We start from the raw sequence: 22745 nt of genomic DNA on the forward strand, positions 1-22745 counted from the left end.
CCAGGTGACCTTGGGAACGGGGCAGCAGCCGAAGGTGTGCTGCCCACCAGTCAGCAGGTGGTCAGAGAGGCTGACCGCTGTCCCCCATACGTTGCCCTGCCTGCCCCCCGTCTGGGCCCCCAAGGACAGGCATCAGGCTCTCCTGCTCTCATACTTTCAAGGTGCTTCCCTGGAAATGGCTCCCCACCCTGGGGGCAGGACTCAGCGTGGTGCTCAGTGGCTGGGGCTCAGAGCCGGGGGGTGGAGACCTGTCCCACCTGGGCCCCCAAGGCCCCCAGGTTGTGGCTCTAGGCTGTGCGGTCAGTGCAGCTGGAGTCCGGCGGAGGCCTCGCGTCTCCTTTAGACACTTGTTTCCTCTCGCCCTTGCATGCGTCCGATCGTGGCTCCGTCAGTGACTCGCTGTGGACCCTGTGTGAGTCACGTCCTCCGTGCTCAGTGTGACATGGGGACAAGAGCAGCACCCAGTCCCTGAGGTGGTTGTGAGGGCTGGAGGAGGTGGCCGCTGGCCCAGATGTCACAGCCACCCTTGTCCTCGTGCTGCCACTGCTGCCCCCCCACGGTGGTCCCGAGACCTCCAGGGGCTGCGGGACGAGACTGGCCTCTGAGGAGGTGGTGCCGGCTCGCCAACTTTGGGGTCTTGTTCAGCAAATATCCCAGAATGCAAAGGGCTTCCACGCACCCTGTGGCTGTGGAATCCACCTGTGACCGTGTGGGTGAGCTTGGGGGGCGGTCAAGGCCTTTAGAAGCCTGTCTAGTGAGGGCTGAGCCTGGACTACAGGCCACTCCTGGCGCCGGAAGGCTCTCAGCCCCAGTGGAGCCAGGAGAGGGGAGGGCACTGCTGAACACAGGACGTAGTGTCCAGCCGCAGACCTGCCTGCTGGGCTCCTGGGCATTCAGCAAATGGTCACTGAGCTGAGTGGCAGCTGCCCAGATGGGGCCGACCACCGCAGGGAGAGTCCCCGCCTGACTCCCGCGAGGGCCAGCCGCCCCCGGGGCCCCTCGCTCCCTGGGTAACTGTCCCTTCCGCTCCTGACGACCCGCCTCTTCTTCTCGGGTTCCCTCTCAGACACCCCGTCTTCCTCTGGCCAGTGGCTCCCCTCCTGGAGGTGGAGATGGAGAAGCCCCTCCTCGGGCAGCCTGCTTCCTGCCTCCTCAGTCCTGCTCCATTTGGACGTTGCCCCCCTCCTCGCCCCATTCTGGCCTTCCTGGCGGGCAGCCCACCTGCCCGGGAAGCCTGTCTGCCACCTCATGCTGGTGCCTGTCATTCCCACTGCTCTGCACCCCTGGCCCCCCGGCCTTGAGCCCCCACCCCCAGGTGAGGCTCTCACCATCTGTGGGCGCCCCCCGGAGGGCGCAGGGATGAGGTCTGTTTCCCTGGGTATCGGCCGCCAACTCTGCCCCTCGACTCTGCTGGGGTTGCCAGGGCTCCTGCCGCCCCCCCGCCCCCCCCCCCACTGCGCCCTCTGCCATCTCTCCATCGCTGTGTGTCCATCCGTGGCTTCCCCTGCGAGGCAGAGAGGTGGGGGGCGGCTTGGGGGCGCGGCTCACGCGGGTCTCCCCACAGCAGGCATCAGAACTCGGCCAAGGCGCGCTCGGTGTGGGAGCAGCGGGCCAGCCAACTGCGGCTGCAGAACCTACGAGCCAGCTGCGAGGCGCTGTACAGCGAGATGGACGCCGAGGAGCGGCTGCGCTTCGCCACCTCCCGCCACCTGCGGCCCGACATGAAGACGCACCTGGACCGGCCGCTCGTGGTGGAGCCGGGCCGGGACGGCGCGCGGGGGCCCGCGGGGGGCAAGGCCCGGCCCGAGGGCGCGGAGGCTGCCGAGGGCGCGGACCCGCCGCGCAGGCATCACCGGCACCGAGACAGAGACAGGGACAAGGCCGCGGCCGCGGCCCCGGCGCCGGCGCCGGCGGGGGAGCAGGACACGGCGGACGCCCCGAAGGCGGAGGGCGGGGAGCCGGGGGCCCGGGAGGAGCGGGCACGGCCGCGCCGCAGCCGCAGCAAGGAGGCCGCGGGCCCCCGGGAGGCCCGGAGCGAGCGTGGCCGCGGCCCGGGACCCGACGGCGGCCGGCGCCACCACCGGCGCGGCTCCCCGGAGGAGGCGGCAGAGCGGGAGCCCCGGCGCCACCGCGCGCACCGGCACGTGCCCGAGCCGGGCAGGGAGGGCGCGGCGCCCGGGGCTAAGGGCGAGCGGCGAGCGCGGCACCGCGGCGGCCCCCGGGCCGGCCCCCGGGAGGCGGAGAGCGGAGAGGAGCCGGCGCGGAGGCACCGCACGCGGCACAAGGCGCCGTCCGCGCACGAGGAGGCGGAGAAGGAGGCCGCCGCGGAGAAGGAGGGCGAGGTGGGGGACAGGGACGAAGACAAGGAGCTCCGCAACCACCAGCCTAGGCGAGTCAGCGCGGGGGGGGGGGGGGGCGGGGGGGCTGGGGGCAGTGGTGACTGGGCCGGACGTGCCAACGAGCCCGTGAGGGGCAGGCTGGTAGGGTTACACAGATCAGGGGTGCGCGGACCTGGCCGGGCGGCCCAGCCCTCTGTCTCAGCCCCTTTCTGCAGTGGTGACAGTCCTGCCTTGTTGGGCCGGCGTGGTGGGGAGCGTAGCTCGAAGGCGCCCGGGAGGAAGGGAGGCTATGGGTGAAAGTGTTGGGACTGGCTTGGGACACTGAGACTTGGAAAAGGTACCCCGGGGAGAAGAGAAAAATGTGTAACCCCGTGAAGCAAGGCGAGTCAGGAGAGCCTGAGGGAAGCCTGAGGAGGCCACAGGACTAAATGGTGGAATGGGAGGGGGCTGGGCTATGCGGCCATGACGGAAAGGACCCCCATCCCAGGCCAGCCCAGCCCGGTCCCTGGCTGGGACAGGATCTGACGGTGACTTTGTGAGAACCCAGGGGTAACAGGAGCTGTTAGGCTGAGGCCAGCAGTCTCCATGCTTGCCAGTGAGTCACAGACCACCCAGAACTCGTGCAGCCAGAGGCCACAGCTCAGGATCAGCCCGACCTGGGCACGGTCTTTGTGTGCAGAGCTCTGTGCTGAGCCTTTGCCCTGGTGGGGCCCCAGATGGGGTGGCTTAGGGTAACATCCTCTTCCAGGCTTCTTCGTTCTGCACACAGTTCTGTTATATACACATAACGTGATATCAGCCATGCCTGGCCTTGTGCCAGGGACAAACAGGTGAGTCAGCCCTGTCCCTACCTTTCAGACCTAAAAACAGAAATGTATAGGGTGATAAAAACCATGACAGAGGAGGTGATCAGGGATTTATTCGATCTGTATAGGGGTTTAAGAAGCTGGGTTTTGCAGACTGAATAGGAGTTTGGCTCTCCATCAGACTCTGATGTGCATTCTTGGTTGCAGGGAGCCACACTGCGATCTGGAGGCCAGTGGGGTAATGGGTGTGGGCCCTGTGCATGCCCTGCCCAGCACCTGTCTAGAGAAGGTGGAAGAACAGCCCGAGGATGCAGATAATCAGCGGAACGTTACTCGAATGGGCAGTCAACCCTCGGATCTGAGCACCACTGTGCACATCCCAGTGATGCTGACTGGCCTTCCTGGGGAGACCACGGTCGTTTCCAGTGAGTATCTTCCCATAACATCAGGGCAGGGCCCACCTTGTGCAGGCTCGGTTTGCTCTCCCCCCTTCCCTCCTGCTCCGTGACAGCCACCCGGGGACAGAGCTTGCCTCTGTGAATTGTTCCCCAACTGGAAAGTCTTTGCTGTCAGCATTTGTGCCTTGCTATCCCTTTGCTTTCCAGTGCCCCAGAGGAGCCCTCTTGCTATTACATGTCACTTAAGCTCTAGTCTGCTTCCTTCCAACGGTATTTGCAAGTTACCAGGTAAGTGCCAGGCATGGTGTTAGAGTGCAGGGGGCACAGCAGGGGGGAGTGGGACTGGCTGCCCTTGCGGGGCTCAGAGTCTCGTCGGGAAGACAGACCACAGCACGGTCACGGCTCTTCACAGTCGCACAAACGCTGCTAAGGACTGTGGCCACAGACCTGACTGAGGTCGGGAGCTAGCGGGCGAGAGGAGGGGGGGTCTCAGGGTGGTGGTATTCCACCCACCTACTTATGGTCCTGGCTCTGCAGTTCCTCCACCCACCTACTTATGGTCCTGGCTCTGCAGCTCCTCCCAGGCCTTTGCCTGAGCTTCCCTTTTCCTTCCCCTCCCTCCCTCATACCGCGTGTGAGGTCATGACGGAGCAGCCGCTCCACAACTGGCTTGTGTGCGGGCACTGAGGGCACAGTGTGAATAAAATGCCCACCTGCAGGTGACAGAGACAGGCCCTTCACATGATGCGCAGGCGCACGGGCGTTCTGTGAGCACCAAGGATAGAAAAAAACATTCCCAGGGGCAGAGGTGACTCGGAATTCCAGATGAAGATTCAGCCTCAGGCAGGCCCAGGTGCTGCCACACGCTTGCCTGTCCGCAGACGTGTCCACGCACAGAACGGGCGCTGCCTCTTAGCCAGGGGCTCTCGCCTGGGGCCGATGGACAGCGCACAGCGCCAGGTGTGACAGTGGGGGCGGCTGGCTCTGCCCGCTGAGCCTCCCCCTTCCTCGTTGCTTCCTTGGAAGAAGGCTTTCCCTGGTCCATTCTGTCGTTTCACCTCCCATGGCAGTGTCTGTCTTCCCAGACTCCCGAAATCAGCCCCCGGGTCTCATTCTTTCTGGACTAGCCTGAGGGTCCCCACCTGGTTTTTGTCCACGGGAGTCGAGGTGGGGCCCCTCCTCCCCAACCCTGGCAACCACTGATCTTTTTACTGTCTCTGTAGTTTGCCTTTTCCAGAACGTCTTATAGTTGGAGTCACCTAGTACGTAGCCTCTTTAGACTGTCTTCTTTCACTTACCCGTGTGCATTTAAGGTTCCTTCGTGTCTTTTCGTGGTTCGGTAGCTCACTTCTTTTTAGTGCTGAATAGTATTCCGTTGTCTGGATGGACCACGCTCTATTTATCCATGCACCTATTGAAAGACACGTTTGTTGCTTACAAATTTTGCCAGTTATGAATGAAGCTATTATAAGCATTCATGTTCAGGTTTTTGTGTAGACTTACATTTCCAACTCATTTGGGTAAATACCTAGGAGCATGGTTTTTGGATTGTGTGGTAAAACTACATTCAGCTTTGTAAGAAACTGGTCTAACCAACTGGCTATATCATTTTTACATTCCCACCAGCAGTAAATGAGAATTCCTGTTGCTCCGCATCCTCTCCAACATTTGGTATTGTCAGTGTTTCGGATTTTCGCCATTCTAATACGTGTGTACTGATATCTCATTGTTTTAATTTGCAATTCCTTAATGATATATGATCTTGAGCGTCTTTTCATACGCTGATTTGACATCTGTATATCTTCTTTGGTGAGGTGCCTGTTCATATCTTTTGCCCACTTTTAAATTTTTTTATTTGAAAAAAAATTTAGAGACAAAGTTTTAAAGAGCAGTTTAAGGCTCAAAACAAAATTGAGAGGGAGGTAGAGAGATTTCCATATACTGTCTGCCTGCACACATGCATAGCCTTCCCTATTATCAGCATCTCTCATTAGAATGGTGCTTTTTTTTTTTTTTTTTTAAACCAAGGATAAAACTACATTGACACGTCATAATCACCCAAAGTGCACGGGGTACATTAGAGTTCACTCTTGATGTTGTACATTCTGTGGGTTTGGACAAATGTGTAATGACATATATCCATCATTGTGACGTGACACACAATATTTTCATTGCCCTAAAAATTCTCTGTGCTCTGCCTGTTCATCCCTCCTCACCTCCCATCAACGTCTGGCAACCACTGATCTTTTCATGGTCTTTGTTCTTTTGCCTTTTCCAGAACGTCATATAGTTGGAATCATACAGCGTGTAGCCTCCTCAGATTGGCTTCTTCCACTCACCAATGTGCATTTAAGGTTCCTCCGTGTTGGTTCATGGCTTAGCAGCTCGCTTCTTTTTAGTGCTGAATAATATTCCGTTGTCTGGATGTGCCTTAGTTTATGTACGCATTCAACTACTGGAGAACATCTTGGTTGCCTCCAAATTTTGGCAATTATGAATAAAGCTGCTGTAAACATTTGTGTGCACGTTTTTGTGTGGACATAAGTTTTCAACTCCTTTGGCTGAATCCTAAAGAGAGTGATGGCTGGATCATGTGGCAAGAATACGTTTAGTTCTGTAAGAAACCGCCAAGGTGGCTGTACCACCTCATGTTCCCACCAGCAATAAATGAGAATTGCTGTTGCTGCACATCTTTGCCAGCGTTTGGTGGTGTCCCTGTTCAGATTTTGGCCATTCTCATAGGTGTGTCATGGCGTCAGGTTGTTTCAGTTTGCGTTTCCCTGATGGCGTTTGCTGGGAAACATCTTCGTGTGCTTATTTACCCTCCGTATGTCTTCTTTGGTGAGGTGTCTGTTAAGGTCTTTTGCCCGTCTTTTACTCAGGTTGTTGCTTTTATTTTTGAGTGTTAAGAGTTCTTTGTATATTTTGGATGGCAGTCTTTTGTCAGATGTGTCTTCTGCAAACATTCTCTCCCGGTTTGCTGCTTGTGTTCTCATTCTCTTGATGTCTCTCACAGAGCAAAAGCTGTTCATTGTCTCCTAGGAGTGTTATAGTTTCACATTTCACATTTAGGCCTATGAGCCATTTTGGGGTAATTTTTGTGAAGGGTGTAAGGTCCCTCCAGATTAATTTTTTTGGCATGTGGTTGTCCAGTTGTTCCAGCACCATTTGTCGAAGAGACTATCTTTGTTCCACTGTATTGCCTTTGCTGTCATGTCAAAGATCAGTTGACTGTTATTTGTGGGGGCCCGTTTCTGGACTCTCTGTTCTGTTCTGTTGACCTATTTGTTCATTCTTTCCCCAGTACCACACTGTCCTGATTACCGTAGCTATATAGTCAGTCTTGAAGTTGGGTGGTGCCAATCCTCTAACTTCGGTCTTCTTTAATATTGAAGTTTTGGCTATTCTGAGTCTTTTACATCTCCGTGTAAACTTTAGAATCATTTTGCTGATATCCATAAAATACATTGCTGGGATTTTGATTGAGACTGCATTGAATCTATAGATCAAGTTGGGAAGAACTGACAATGTTGAGTCCTCCCATCCGTGAACATGGAACATCTCTCCATTTATTTAGTTCCTTTATTTCATGCATCAGAGTTTGTAGTTTTCCTCATAGGGATCTTGTACATATTTTGTTAGATTTATGCTTAAGTATTTCATTTTGGTGGGGTGCTAATGTAAATAGTGTTGTGTTTTAATTTTAAATTTCACTTGTTCATTGTTAGTATATAGGAAAACAGTTGACTTTTTGTGTGTTAACCCAACCTTGATAAAATCAGTTATTAGTTCCGGGAGTTTTTTTGTTGATTCTATCAGATATTCTCTATAGGTGATCAAGTCATCTGCAAACAAATACAATTTTTTAGTCTTACTTCCCAATCTGTATAGTTTTGTTGTTGTTGTTGTTTGCCTTATTGCATTAGCAAGGACTTCCGCTATGGTATTGAAAAGGAGTGGTGAGAGGCGCATCTTTTCCTTGTACGTGATCTTAGTAGGAAAGCTTTGAGTTTCTCACCATTAAGTATGATGTTAGCTGTAGGTTTTTTTTGGTACATATTCTTTATAAAGTTGAGGAAATATTCCCTCTATTCCAATTTACTGAGAGTTTTTATGGTGAATGGGTGTTGGATTTGTCAAATGCTTTTTCTGCACCTGTTCATATGATCATATGATTTTTCTTTTTTTAGTTTGTTGATGTTATTATGGATTACATTAATTGATTCTTAAAAATAATTTTATTTATTTATTTATTTGTCTGTGTTGGGTCTTCGTTGCTGCGCACGGGCTTTCTCTAGTTGCAGCGAGCGGGGGGCTACTCTTTGTTGCGGCGCACGGGCTTTCTCTAGTTGCAGCGAGCGGGGGGCTACTCTTTGTTGCGGCGCACGGGCTTTCTCTAGTTGCAGCGAGCGGGGGCTACTCTTCGTTGCTGCGCACAGGCTTTCTCTAGTTGCAGCGAGCGGGCGCTACTCTTTGTTGCGGTGCACGGGCTTCCTATTGTGGTGGCTTCTCTTGTTGCACAGCACGGGCTCTAGGGGCATGGGCTTCAGTAGTTGTGGCATGTGGGCTCCGTAGTCATGGTGCACGGGCTCTAGAGCACGGGCTCAGTAGTTGTGGTGCACGGGCTTCGTTGCTCCGCGGCATGTGGGATCTTCCTGGATTAGGGATAGAACCTGTGTCCCCTGCATTGGCAGACAGATTATTAACCACTGCACCACCAGGGAAGCCCTGTGTTAATTGATTTTTGAATGTTGGACCAGCCTCACATGTCTGGGATTAATCCCACTTGGTTGTGGTATATAATTCTTTTATACTTTTTTGGGTTCGATTTGCTAATGTTTCGTTGAGAATTTTTATATCTGTATTCATGGGAGATATTGGTCTGTAGTTTTCTTGTGATGGCTTGTTTGGTTTTAGTATCAGGGTAATGGTATTCCCTTTGGTAAAAGGGAATTTGGTAAAAGGTAAAAGTATTCCCTTTGCTTCTATCTTCTGAAAGAGATTGTAGAGAATGGGTATGATTTCTTTCTTAAATATATGGTAGCATTCACCGGTGAACCCATCTGGGCCTGGTGTTTTCTGTTTTAGAAGGTAGTCGATTATTGATTCAATCTCTTTAATAGGTATAAACCTATTTAGAAGGAATAGATATAAACCTATTTAGATTATCTGTTTCTTCTTGAATATCAGCAGATTGCGTCCTTCCAAGGAATTGGTCCATTTCAAGTAGTTTATCACATTTGTGGGCATAGAGTTGTTCATAGTATTAATTTATTATCCTTTTAATGTCCATGGGATCAGTAGTGATGTCTCCTTTTTTATTTCTGATATTAGGAATCTGTGTTTCCCCTCATTTATCTTAGTTAGCCTGGCTAGAGGCTTATCAATTTTACTAATCTTTTCAAGGAACCAACTTTTGGTTTCATTGATCTTCTCTGTTGATTTGCTTTTTCAGTTTCATTGATTTCTGCTTTAATTCTCACGATTTCTTTTCTTCTGCTTACTTTGGATTTAAGTTGCTCTTTTTTCTCTTCCTAAGGTGGAAGCTTAGATTATTGATTTTGGGTCTTTCTTCTTTTCTAATTTATGCATTCAATGCTATAAATTTCCTTCTAAGTGTTGCTTTTGCTGCATCCAACAAACTTGGATAAGTTGTGTTTTCATTTTCATTTAGTTAAAAATATTTAAAAATTTCTCTTGAAATTTCTTCTTTGACCCGTATGTTATCTAGAAGTGTGTGGTTTGAGCTTTACATATTTTGAGATTTATCTTTCTGTTATTTAGTTTAGTTCACTGTGGTCTGAAAACAGACATTTTGCCCACTTTTAAATTGGGTTGTTGTTTTCTAATTGTTGAATTTTTAGAGTCCTTTGTATAATTTTGATAAAGACTTTTGTCAGATATGTGATTTGCAAATATTTTCTCCCAGTTGGTGGCTTGTCTTTTCATTTTCTTAATGTCTGGTGTTTTTGATTGTTACCGGTGGGAGGGTTAATTTGGTCCCTGGTATGACTTCTGCTAGGAGCAGAAATCTAGGCTATTGACTTTTATATGTTAATTTTGTATCCTACTACTTTTCTGTATCTTCAGATTGTTCTTTAGTTTTAGCATTGATTCTCTTTGTTTTTTCCCAAGTACATTATGCAAAATTTTGCAAATACAGTTGTAACTATTCCTTTCCAAATATTAGGTCTTCCTTCCTTCCTTCCTTCCTCTCTCTCTCCTTCCTTCCTTCCCTCCCTCCTTCCTTCCTTCTTTCGTCCTTTCTTCCTTTCTTTCTTTCTTTTGCCTGATTTCACCAGCTAATATACTAACATTGGAGTTACTAGGTACCCTTACCTTGCTTCTGCCTACACTAAGTAAGATTCTGGTTTTGGGCTTGAGAGGTGTGTGTCTGTGTGTGTCTACGTCTGTGTGTCTGTGTGTGTATAAGATCATGTTATAGTGTTCATTAATTTCTTTTTCAGTAAGTATTTTTTTATCTGGAATAGATGCTGAATTTTGTTGAAGGTCTTTTCGGCATCCACAGAGATCATATATTTTCCCCTGAAATATGGGGATTTATACTAATAAGTTTTCAGATCTTGAACTATCTTTGCAATCTTAGAATAAACCCCACTAGGTTATCATATTTATTTTTTAATGTGATGCTGGATTCTGTCTGATAATATTGATACTTTATGGAGGATTTTTGGATTGAGATGTATTTTAGGATATTGAGATGTGTTCTGTAGCTTTCTTACATTATGTTCAAGTGTCATAAGGTTTAGATATTAATGTTATATAGTTACCTCTTGCTTAACTTCATTAATCCATTTCTGAAAATCACATGTTGTAGTGGGAGTCCCATTTCCCATTATTTTAGATGGGAAAAATTGTAATGTACTGTACAAATTATAATGTATTATAATTAGTTGTACTCAAAATCCCCAACCAATTTCTTAAAACAGAACTAAAGCACAGTTAGTCACAGAAAACACTTAATACATTGTTTCCTGATCACCGCAGTTAAAATAGCTGTTAACAAGCAATTGCTTTGGACACCTCCTTCAGTGAAACTTGCACTTTTCAAAAACATCGACACATGATTCTGATAGCTAACCAACTGACTTTGGAATCTTGCCTGACAGTTTTCAGTGTTTTGAGTTTTGGGGATGTATACATTTTTCCTGCATAAACAACAGTCAAGAAAGCCTCAACAACGTTGTAATGAGAGATACATGTATTCTCCTGAAGTGTGAGTATTATAAAACTAAGAGGTGCTCTGTTGAGTATTTATTATAAAACTAGGAGGTGCTCTGTTGAGAAATTTTACCTGAGGAGATGTTCTGTAGGGTGTACCTATTATTGATCCATAAAAAGAATTAGGACGTTTGCTTCTTTTCCTTTTCTGGGGTAGTTTAAGTAGCATTAGGATTACTTGGTCTTTAAAGATTTGGTAGAGTTCCGTTGTGAAATAAATCATCTGGGTTTGGTTTTTGTTGTTGTTGTTAGGATAGTTCTTTGATAATTTATCTGTTTCTGTATGGATATTGGTCTGTTTAAACGTTCTTATCTCCTCAGATCAGCTTGGTAAACTGTATTGATCCATTTGATCTAGGTTTTCCCATTTATGTACATAAGAGCTATGCAAAGAAGTGGCTTACGTTGTTAAAACAATTTGCTCACTGTTTTCTTCCCCCTTCTTATTTTTTATCCTGTATATTTTGTGTTTCCCCCTTATGTTCTTGATTAAATTAGTTAGAAGTTTATACAATTTGTGGATTTTTATAAAAAGAACCAGCATCTTTGTTAGTTCTACTATGGTTTTCTTTAAAAATCATTCTTTTTCCAATTTTATTTTCCTTATGTACCTCCTTCTGCCTTTTTTTGTTTTACTTTGTCATTCCTTTTCTAGCTTCTTTAGTTGGAGACTTAAGTTTATTTTAGTCTTTATTATATGATTATTTAAGGCTCTGAATTTTCCTCTGATTGCTAATTTAATTGTAGCCTATAGATTCTGATATTTGGTGTTTTCATTTTCACCAGATTTTAAAGGAATTATGCAATTTTGGTTTGTATTTTCCCTCAGTGTTTGTAGATTCCTTGGGATTTAGTATATAGAGAATCAAGTACTCTGCAAGTGAACAGTTTCATTTTTTACTTTCTGATACGTATGCCTTCTATTTCCCTTCTTCCCTTGTGGTGCCGTGACTTCCAGTACAGTGTCGGATAGCAGCGGTGAGAACTGACGTTCTTCCCTTGTTCCCATCTTGTGGGAGAAGGGAGCGCTCAGTCTTTCACCATTAAGTATGATGTTAGCTGTTTTGGGGTTTGTTTGGTTTTTTTTTTAAGATGTTCTTTATCAAGTTGAGGAAATTCCCCTCTGTCACTTTTTTTTTCTAAGTTTTTATATTAAATGAGTGTTGAATTTTATCAGATTTTCTGCCTCAATTGGTATGATTATGTGGTTTTTCTTCTGTAACATGGTAGTTTACACATTGAGTGATTTTCAAATATTGACCTGCCTTGCATCCCTGGGACAAACTCTGCTGGTCATTGTGTATAATTATCTTTATATATTGCTGAATTCTGTTTTTTTGTTGTTGTTTTTTGTTGTTGTTGTTTGTTTGTTTGTTTTTTGCGGTACGCGGGCCTCTCACTGTCGTGGCCTCTCCCGTCGCGGAGCACAGGCTCTGGACGCGCAGGCTCAGCGGCCATGGCTCACGGGCCCAGCCGCTCCGCGGCATGTGGGATCCTCCCGGACCGGGGCACGAACCCGCGTCCCCTGCATCGGCAGGCGGACTCTCAACCACTGCGCCAGCAGGGAAGCCCTGAATTCTGTTTGATAATATTTTGTTAGAGAGTTTTGCCTCTGTATTCATGAGGGATATTGCGCTACGGTTTTCTTTTTTGTACTCTTTGTCTGGTTTTGGTGTCAGAATAATACTAAATTCATAAACTGAATTGGATAGTGTTTCTTATTATGTTTTTTGGAGGAGACTGTGTAGAATTGGTGTTAATTCTTTAAATGTTGGACAGAATTTGCCAATGAAACATTTCTTTTTTGGAATTTAAAAATTAGCCTTAATAGGGCTATGTTATGTAATCATACTGGGTGAGTTGCATTAGTTTGTGCTTTTGAAGGAATTGGCCTGTTTCCTTTGTCAAATTTATGTGTGTATAGTTGTTTGTAGTATTCCCTTATTATCTTTTGATGTCTTCATGATCTGTAGTGACTGCCCCTGTCTCATTCTTGATATTGGTGCTTTGTGTCTTGTCTCTTTTTTGTCAGTCTTACTAGAAATTTGTTAACTCTCGTTGATCTTTTCAAAGAAACGCATTCTTGTTTCATTGATTTTCTCTATTGTTTTTCTGTTTCCAATTGCGTTTGATTTCTGCTCTTTATTATTTTCTTCTCTCTGTTTGCTTCGGGTTTATTTTGCTCTTTTTTAGTTTCCTGAGATGGGAGCTTAGATTAAGTCTTTTCCTCTTTTCTAAGGTAAGCATTTAGTGCTATAAATTTTCTTCTTAGTACTGCTTTAGCTGTGTCCCACAGATTTTGATATGTTATCTTATCATTTTCATTCAGTTTTGTTTTAAAAATTTCCCTTGAGACTTGCTCTTTGACTCATGGGTTATTTAGAAATGTGTTATTTAGTTTCCAAGTGTTTGGAGATTTTCCTGTCATCTTTCTGTTTGGTGTCTAGTTTGATTATTTTGTGGTCAGTGAACACACTCTGTGTGATTTCAGTTCTTCTAAATCTGTTAAGGTTTGTTTACTAGCCCAGGAGATGGCGTTTCTTGGTATGTGTTCTGGGTGTGCTGGAAAGGAATGTGTATACTGCTGTTGCTGGGTGGAGTATTCTGTAAGTATAAGTTAGATCCTGTTGGATGCTGTGGAGTTCTGTGTGCATGCTGGTTTTCTGTCTAGATCTATCGATTGTCGGGAAAGAGATGTTCCAGTATCCAACCATAAATGTGCTTCTTAAACCCCTATCCAGACCTGTTTCTTCCAGTTCCGTCTGGTTTTGCTTTACGTACTTTTCAGCTCTGTTGCTGAGAACACACACATTTAGAATTCTGTCTTCTTGAGCGATTGACCCTTTTATCATTGTGTAATGTGTCCCTTATACCTGATAAATTTCTTTGCTTTGATGTTTACTTTATCTGATATAAATATACCCACCCTTGTTTTTCTTAATTTTTTAAATTAATATTTGCCTATAAGATGTATATCTTTTTACTTTTAAACTAGCTATATAGGTATATTTTAAGCTAGTTTCTTGTAGACAGCATATCTTCGGGTCATGCTTTTCATCCATTCTGTCAGTTCTTTTTTTTTTGCATATTTAGACAATTTATGTTTAATGTAATTACATATTATGGCTTACATATTCTGTTTTATTTTTCCTATTGTCTGTTTTTTCTATTTTTTATTTTTTGGCTGCACCGCACAGCATATGGGATCTCAGTTCCCCAGCCAGGGATCAGACCCACGCCCCCTGCGTTGGAAGCGTGGAGTCTTAACCACTGGACTGCCAGGGAAGTCCCCCTATTCTTTCTATTTTTTATTTTTCTGGTTTCTTTTTCCTGCATTCCTGTGGGTTACTTGTTTATATTTTAGAATTCCACTTTGATTTATCTATAGTATTTTTGAGTGTATCTCTTTGTATTGGTTTTTTAATGGCTCCTCTAGGTATTACATATATATAACTTGTCTCAGTCTACTAGGGTTGTCATTTTACCAGTTGGAGTAAAGTATAGAAACTTTACCTCTCTTTTTCCTCCACATGTATAAAATAATTAAACGTTTCCTCTGCATATATTTAGAAGCACATCATTGTGTGTTATAATTTTTGCTTCAACTGTAAAATGTAATTCAGAAAACTCAAGAGGAGAAGGAAAGTGTGTTGTATTTTTACTCTTTCTATTGTTCTTTGTTTCTTCCTTCCTGATATTCTAATATTTCTTCTTCCATAACTTTCTGTTTGGAGGACCTTCCTTAGCCATTCTTTTAGGGTAGGTCTGAAGGTGACAAATTCTCTTAGTTTTCCTTCATCTGAGAATGTCTTGATTTTCCTTTCATTCCTGAAGGATATTTTCACTGGGTATAGAATTCTGGGTTGACAGTTCTTTTTTTTTCAGCACTTGAAAAAACGTGTGCCTCATCCTTCTGACCTCCATGGTTTCTGATGAGAAATCCACTGTCATTCGAATTGTTTTCTTCCTATAGGTAAGATGTTGTTTCTCTCTCGCTGCTTTCAAGATTTTTTCTTTGTCTTTATATTTCAGAAGTTTGATTATGATGTATTTTGGCATGAGTTTCTTTAGGTTTATCCTGTTTGGGGTTCACTCAGCTTCTTGAATTTGTAGGTTTATGTCTTTTTGCCAATTTTGGAAAATTTTCATCCATTATGTCTTTGACTGCGTCTTCAGCTCTGCCCTCTTTCTCTTTTCTTTCCAGGACTCTGTTGACATGAATGGTAGATCTTTCGTTATAGTCCCGAAGGTCCCTGAGGCTCTGTTTACTTTTTTCAGTCTGTTTTCTCTCTGTTGTTCAGATCGAGTAATTTCTATTGTTCTGTCTTCCAGTTCACTAATTCTTTCCTCTGTGCCCTCCATTCTGCTGTTGAGCCCATCTATTAAGTTTTTAATTTCACTTATTGTATTTTTCAGTTCTAAAATTTATGTTTGGTTCTTTATATCTTCTTTTTCTTTGCATTTTTTTCTCATTTGTTTCAAATGTGTTTTTAATCATCTGTTGAAGCATTTTTATGATGGGCACTTTAAAATCATTGTCAGATAATTCTAACATCTGTATTATCTTGGTGTCTTTTCTCATTCAAATTGAGTTTTTCCTGGTTCTTGGTATGACAAGTGATTTTTGATTGAAACCTAAACATTTTGATATTATGTTATGAGCCTCTGAGTCTTATTTAAGTCTTCTGTTTTTGCTGGTCTGCTGTGACAACACACCAACAGGAGGAGGGTTGGGGAGCTGCCTCATTATTGACAAATCGGGGTGAAATACAGGTTCCTCACTTGCCCTCCATTGACACCCAGTGGGAGTGGGTTCCTTGTCCCCGCTGGGAATTCTAGCTCCCCGCTGGGCCTCCACTGATACCGTCTTGTCTGGGAGAGAGGGGAATCCTTGTTACTGTTCCCTACATGCCTGCATTGACGCAGTAAGGGTTGACCTCATTACCTCTGGGTGGTGGTAAAAGTCCCGACTTTCCACTAAGATTCACTCTAGCAGATAAAGGGAAGGGAATGCCTCCTTACCTCTGGGTAAGAATCGAAGTCCAGGCTACCCATGTAATCTTTTCTGATATTGTATGGGTTGGGAGTCTTGTTATTACCACAGGGTGGGTATGAAAGTTCCTGCACTCACTTGGCTCTCTCTGATACCACCTCAGCAGGGGCTTTGGGTACCTCATTACAGACTGGTGAGGGTGGAGGTCTAGGCTCCCCACTTGGCCTCTGCTCATATGAGTGGAAGTAGGGCTGTGGTTTTTTTCTGAGGTGTTAGTAGAGTGGTTATTGGCTATAAATTTCCCATCTGGTTAGGCTCTACCTTTCCTGGTCCTGTCACTAGGGAGAGCTGGCCTTTAAAAATCTTTCCTGTTGGCATTCTGGGTTGCTGGCTTCTCCAGCACCAAGGATATATGAGGCATAAAAAAAAAAAACCCAGAAACAAAACCTGTTGTTGTGTTGTTCCTCAGTTTCCAAGATACCAGCAAATCTGCCTTCTTTTCTCCACCTTTCGGAATCTTCTTAGGTTGGCCTTATGTATGATGTCCAGGGTTTTTAGTTGTGCTTAGAAGGATGAATGGAAGAAAGTACCTCTATTCCATCTTTTCAGAAGCTGAAGTCTTGAGTTAATTTTTATATATGGCATGAGGTAAGGGTTGAGGTTCTCATTATCCACTCCCCCACCACCACTGATGTCCATTTGTTCCATTACTGTTTGTTGAAAACGCTGTCTTTTTCCATGGAATTACTTTGGTTCTTTTGTCAAAAATCAATTGATAGGTGTTATGTCATTTCAGGAAAAATTTCTGGGATTACAGTTTTAAATGTTAGTTCTATTACATTGTTTAATTTTTGTTTTTCAGACATTCCAGTTATACACGTGTTAAATCTCCTTTGCCTGTCTTCTGTATGGATTTCTCTGTTACCCTTCTGAAAACTCACTCTTCATTTCACTCCTAAATTCTTTTTCCCTTGCTATAATTTCAGTCATATCTACTTTCCCTTGGACTTATCTGTTGTCTTGTGATTTCCAAGATGATTTTTTCTCTTTAACTTTATTTCTCAGATATTTTTGTCTTTTTCCTCAATTTCTCTCCTAAGTTTGGTCAGCTCTCATCTCACATCGCCTAGTTGTCCATACATTTTTATTTTGAATCTGATTTTGTGGTGTTTTTTCCTTATCAACAACTGTTTGTTTAATTATATTTAATTCATGTTGGAAAGTTATGTGACAGTTTTCCTCCTTTGCAGCTGTTTTTTTGTGGAGAATTTTTATTACCTGAAAGGTTTTCATCCTTCCTTTCTGTGTTCTTATGTAGAAGCTTTGTATGGTTGTTGGGTTCATTTTTCTGATAATGAGGAAGTATGTTACAGTCTCCTGGACCAAAAATTACATGTGATTTTGTGAAGAGTAGGGGAGGGGTTTGGGCAGCTTACTTGGTTTCTAGTTCAAGAACACCCTCTTATTTAGTACAGTGAAACCCAGTTTCTTTTTCAGTGGTACCTAGTGGGGAGTGTTTGTCTAGTTCTAATTCTGTGATAAAATCCTATCTCTGGAGGACCCTGGACCTCAGACACTTGTTTCTTCCTTCCCTACATCACTGAGCCGCTGAAGTCGCGTCTCTCATTGTCTTCCCCAAGTTGCCATCTCCAGTGCCTTGTACTTTCCAAGCCTCTGCTTTCAAGCCCCCAGAAGCAACGCCCTGACCTAGCAGGCCTCAAACCTGTTCTCAGTGTTTCCCTGCTTGGCGGGGGATGGCGGGGGTGGGGAGCTTCTCTCCTGTGGATGAATGAGTTGATGTTGTCTGTGTTCCAGCACGGCTAGGACCCTCCTCACTCTCCCTTCTGCACACAATCCCTGCCTGATTCTGCAGGTCTGAGGTTTGTTTTCCCACTTACATGGTAATTCAAGGGTGTAGTTTTCTTGTCTCCCAGATGCTGAGGGCATGGACTGTGGTTGATTTTGTCACCTCTCCTTATCGACCGCATGGGTTATGGAGCACGTAGGGAGAAACCTGAGTGTGGGTGACTGCTGTTGTCTATGGGAGCCAGCCTCTCATCTTTTTAGTTTCTGCTGGATTTGTAGTTATGGCCACATTACATTTTTAATTTCCTTCCTTCCTTCTTTTCTTCTTTCCGTCCTTCCCTTCCTCCCTCCCTCCCTTCTTCCTTCCCTTGATAAACCCTTTTTTTCCCCCTAAAGTTCTGTCCGTTTTAATAGGCTACTAAAGTCTCAACTTTGGCCTTCTTGAGCTTCTCTATCATATCGTTTTCTGTTTCATTAGTTCTTTTTTCTTTGGCTGCGTTGGGTCTTCGATGCTGCAGACGGGCTTTCTCTAGTTGCGGCAAGTGCGGGCTACTCTTTGTTGCGGTGCGTGGGCTTCCCATTGCAGTGGCTTCTCTTGTTGCGGAGCACGGGCCCTGGGTGCGTGGGCTTCAGTAGTTGCAGCACACTGGCTCAGTAGTTGCAGCACGTGGGTTCAGTAGTTGTGGCGTGCGGGCTCTAGGGCAGGTGGGCTTCAGTAGTTGTGGCACGCAGGCACAGTAGTTGTGGCTCAAGGGCTCTAGAGTACAGGCTCAGTAGTTGTGGCGCACAGGCTTAGTTGCTCCACGGCATATGGGGTCTTCCCAGACCAGGGATCAAACCCGTGTCCCCTGCGTTAGCAGGCAGATTCTTAACCACTGTGACACCAGGGAAGTCCTCATGTTCTTATTTATTGTTTCTTTTCTTCTGCTTTCTTATTGTAATCTCTTTCCCCATTTATTAGTTGAATACTCAGCTCTGACACAAGGCTTTCTACTTTGCTAGGGTGTTGAAGGCTTTAACTTTGACTCTAAGAATTATTTTAGTTTTATGTTGCAAGTTATGAAATGTCATATTTTTTAGTTCTAAATCTTTTCCAGGTTTCATTATGATTTCTAATTTGATCCATTAGTCATTCGTAAGTACAATTTTGAATTTCCAAATGGCAAAGGTTTCTTTATTGGTTTAAAAATTTTTTTCCTGTTCATTCCACTTTTTTTTCTTGTATTTTATCACCCCTTGTATTTCAGATCATCCATTTGGCTTTTTTTCCCTTCTGCATGAAGAACATCTTTTCTAATTTCTTTTACTGAGGTTTGATGGTGGTAAATTCTCTCAATTTGCCTGAAAAATCTTTTTGCCATTGTTTGTGAAAGTAGTTTCAATTTGTATGGAATTCTAGTTGGTTAGTTATTTCCTCTCTGTGTTTTGAGACTATTCCACTGTCTTCTCCCTCCTGTTGTTTCTGTAGAGAAGCTAATCATTAGTCCAAATGCTTCCATTGTGTGGCTCTCTCTTCTCTCTATGGCTGCTTACATAAAAACCTTTTTATTAGGGAAAATCGAAACAGTGTTAAATAGAGACACAAGTATAATGAACCCCTATTTGCTGCCACTCACCCTCACAGCAATTATCCACATTTTGCCAATCATGTTTCACTTTTTTTTCCTTTTAATCACTTTAGGTTTAACTGTGTCTGTAAGCATCTCTAACAATTAAGGATTTAACAACTACAATAGCATTATTACACCTAGCAAAGTTTATAATAATTTCTTAGTGTTATCTAATACCTATCCCAAGTTCAAGTTTTACCAGTTATCTCAAAAATAACTTTACGATTGATCTGTTTGAATCAGGATCCAAACAAGGTTTGCTCATTTGACTTAGCTTCATCTGTTTTTGTCTGTTTTACTCTGTGACTGTTTTCTGCCTGCCATTTATTTGTTGAAGAAACTGTAAACCATTCTGGATTGGGTTGATTGCATCGTGGTGTCATTTAACACATTTCTCTGTCCTCAGTATCTCCTGCTAACTGATATTTAGATCCTAAAACAGGCCGTCTGAACCTTGGCACTATTGAAATTTTGTTGGTGGTGGCTGTCTTGTGCGTTTTAAGATGTTTAGCAGCATCCCTGACCTTTCCCCTCTAGATGCCAGCAGTACCCTGTAGTTGTGACAGCCAAAAAAAAAAAAGAAAGTCTCCAGGCATTGCCAGGTATCCCTAGGAGGCAAAATCGCCCTTGTTTGTGAACTGCAGATCTTGACTGTGATCAGGTTAAACTCTTTGGGGAAGCTTCATGGGTGGCTGGCTGTGTGCTTCGTCTCACGTTCCATCCGGAGCCACATACCATCTAGTGTTTTCCTTTGGGCAGTGTTAAGATGGATCGGTGGGTAGAGCCCGATCCACCCACTGGAAGGTTCTCCACCAGCCTTTCCCCTAATGATCTAGTAGGCACCGATGATGGTCGCCCAGATCTGTGATTTTATTTGGCATTGCACAGTTGTGAATTTATAATTCTATCATGTTCTCTGCATTAGTTATTCTGACATTTTCTGTACAGAAGAACTTCCCTCATCAACTCTTTGGTTACCCTGAAATACAGTTTGTATTTGTATTAGCAAGATACATGCTTAATTCCGTCCCTTTACATATGAGCTTTCAAAAGAGCGAGTTGGTACACTAGGAACTCCAAATCCAGTCATCGAGAGCTTTAACAAAATTATTGTCATGAATCTTCGGATTTTAACATGTTTGGTGTGTTTCAGTCCTTTGGACTCACTGTTAGCTCTGATGCTCAAATTGTCCTGTCTCTGGATAGTGGGAGCCCCTTAAAGTCGGCCTTTTTACCTTCTCACAGCCTGTTGTCTTCGACAGCTGTCTGCTTTCATCTGTGACAAAACATTCCAGGATCATTGTGTGCCTTTCCTGCCCAGACCTAGAATCGGCCATTTCTCCAAGGAGACCTGTGTCCTGGACACCTGCTGTTTTTCCAGATCTCCCTTCGCTTCCTTCAGGGTCCTTTTGCCTCCAGTGGCCTCACCTCAGCTCCTCTTTGGAGAGCTGCCCTTGACCACTAGAGGTGCTTCCCAACACGTGGGGGATGGAAGGTGGAAGTCCCTGAGGGTTGACGCCCCCAGGTGGCCCTCACCAGGCAAAGGAGTGCGGGAGGTGAAAGCCCGACCCTCTGGCTTCAGGTCTGACAACTTTGAGGCTTAGTTCAGACCCCAGGGTCCCCCGAAGGAGCAGCTGACGCTGTTGCAGGACTTTATCTGAAGCTGCGCCCTGCTTGGGCCTCCTTCGCTGCCCTGGTCTGCCTTCTTTCTCCCTTCCAGTTCCTTCTGGGAGTCCGTCCTTAATCAGTCACTTGCACATGGACCCTCATCTCATGGTCTGCTTCTGTAGAGCCTGATCTGAGAGGCTGTGGTTCCTTTGGTGAGAAACGGTATTATTTACCAATGTGGTCATTGCTACTAGATTTTTACTGCTTTCAGGCTTTTTAGGACCTTTTTTTCTTTTTAAAAAAGAAGAATATACCATGTATTCTTTTGGCATTTGTAATTCAAATGTAAGATTATAGGATTTTTACCTAACTACTTAAGTTTTATATTTGTATCTCTTTTCTGTTACCCTGAAACATTTGTATTTTTGTCTTTTTTTTTTTTTAGAGCAGTTTTAGGTTCAAAGTAAAATTAAATGGAAAGCACAGAGACTTGCCGTACACTCCCTGCGCCTGCACCGTCGGCCTCCCCCACCCAGTGGTCCATTTGTTACGGTCAGTGGGCCTCCATGAGCCACTGTTCTCACCCAGAGTCCAAGGTTTACAGTAGGGCTCACTCTTGGTGCTGTACCTTTTAAAGGTTTGGGCAAATGTATAATGACCTGTGTCATTACAGTATCATACAGAGTAGTTTCACTGCCCCAAATTCCTTCTTTTGTCTTTTTACTTATTCTGTTTTTTTAAAAGTATTGTTTAAAAAAATTGTATTTTAAAATGCTTTGCCCCTAGCATGTAGAAATGCAAGCAATTTTTGTCCTTCAGTTTTGTGTCCAGCCAGAGTTGCCAAACAGACTCTCTTATTCTAAATAATTTTTCTGCTGTTTTCTATGTAGACACATTTATACTGCCTGTGATATAAAATGTTTTGACCCATGAACTATTTAACATCTGTTTTTCAATTTCCAATTGTAAAATTTAAATCTTAATTAATCTTTTGGTTTCTGATTACTGCCTTAAATTGCAACTTAATTGTACTGTAATTAGAGGACATGACCTGCATGAGGGTCTTCTTTGAGACGAGAGATTTACGACTACTTTATGGCTTAGCATATGGTCGACTTCTGTAAATGTTTTTTTTTTTGTAAATGTTTTATGTATGCTTAAGAAGAATATGTTTCCTCTAATTTGGGGAACACTTGGCTTGTTATATTTGTCTGCTAAATCAAGTGTGTTAGTTGTGTTGCTAAATATTCTATATATTCACTAATATTTTGCCACACGGACCCATCGATAATTAAGACATTGTGCATTGAAATCTCTTTCTGTAGATCTGTCAGCTCTTGCTGTGTGTGTGTGTGTGTATGTGTGTGTGTGTGTGTGTGTGTGTGTGCTTAAGTTTCTATATTTAATGCAGTTATTTTGAATAGTTTGAAACATGCAGTTCAGTATAGGAAACATGCTAACAGATGACCAAGTACTATCGTGTATGTTTCTAAAATAGAACTATGTGTTTCTGAATCTCTTTTGTTAGGCTTTTTCTTTTATTTATTCCTTTTTTCAAAAAAAGCGCTTATGTTAAAATATATGTTTGCTTTCTATATTTTAAGCCACTTTATGTATATTTAAAATTGCTGTGTCTTACTGGAGCTGAACTTTTTGTCATCTTCTGCTGACCCACTTTAACTCTAATAATGATTTTTTCGTATATTGTATTTTTCTGATGTGAATATATACCTGAGTTTTGTTTTATTTTGTTTTTTTAATGAACGTTTGCCAAGTGCATCTTTTCCCGTCTTTTGACTTCCAGCCTTTACGTGGCCTTGATTTTAGGCTTGTCTCCTGGGAACTGCATATAACTGTATTTTTCAAAACGCCATCTGGGTGGCCTGCGTCAGTCAGTAGCCAGGTTCCTTCGGCTTTCATGTATTGTGATTATCAGTTTACTT

General features: G+C 44.2%; 1 protein-coding gene across 1 annotated transcript in view; it reads left to right on the top strand.

The window, feature by feature from the left end:
• The window catches only part of CACNA1B (calcium voltage-gated channel subunit alpha1 B), a 195201-nt gene that overhangs the window by 102797 nt on the left and 69659 nt on the right, over positions 1-22745 (top strand). Inside the window, exons 19-20 of the mRNA XM_073806930.1 lie at positions 1565-2389; positions 3353-3570. Of these exons, the coding sequence (XP_073663031.1) occupies positions 1565-2389; positions 3353-3570 (1043 nt within the window). The remainder of the gene's footprint in view (positions 1-1564; positions 2390-3352; positions 3571-22745) is intronic.

The sequence above is a fragment of the Tursiops truncatus genome, chromosome 6, assembly GCF_011762595.2.
Source record: "Tursiops truncatus isolate mTurTru1 chromosome 6, mTurTru1.mat.Y, whole genome shotgun sequence".
NCBI classification, from domain to species: domain Eukaryota; kingdom Metazoa; phylum Chordata; class Mammalia; order Artiodactyla; family Delphinidae; genus Tursiops; species Tursiops truncatus.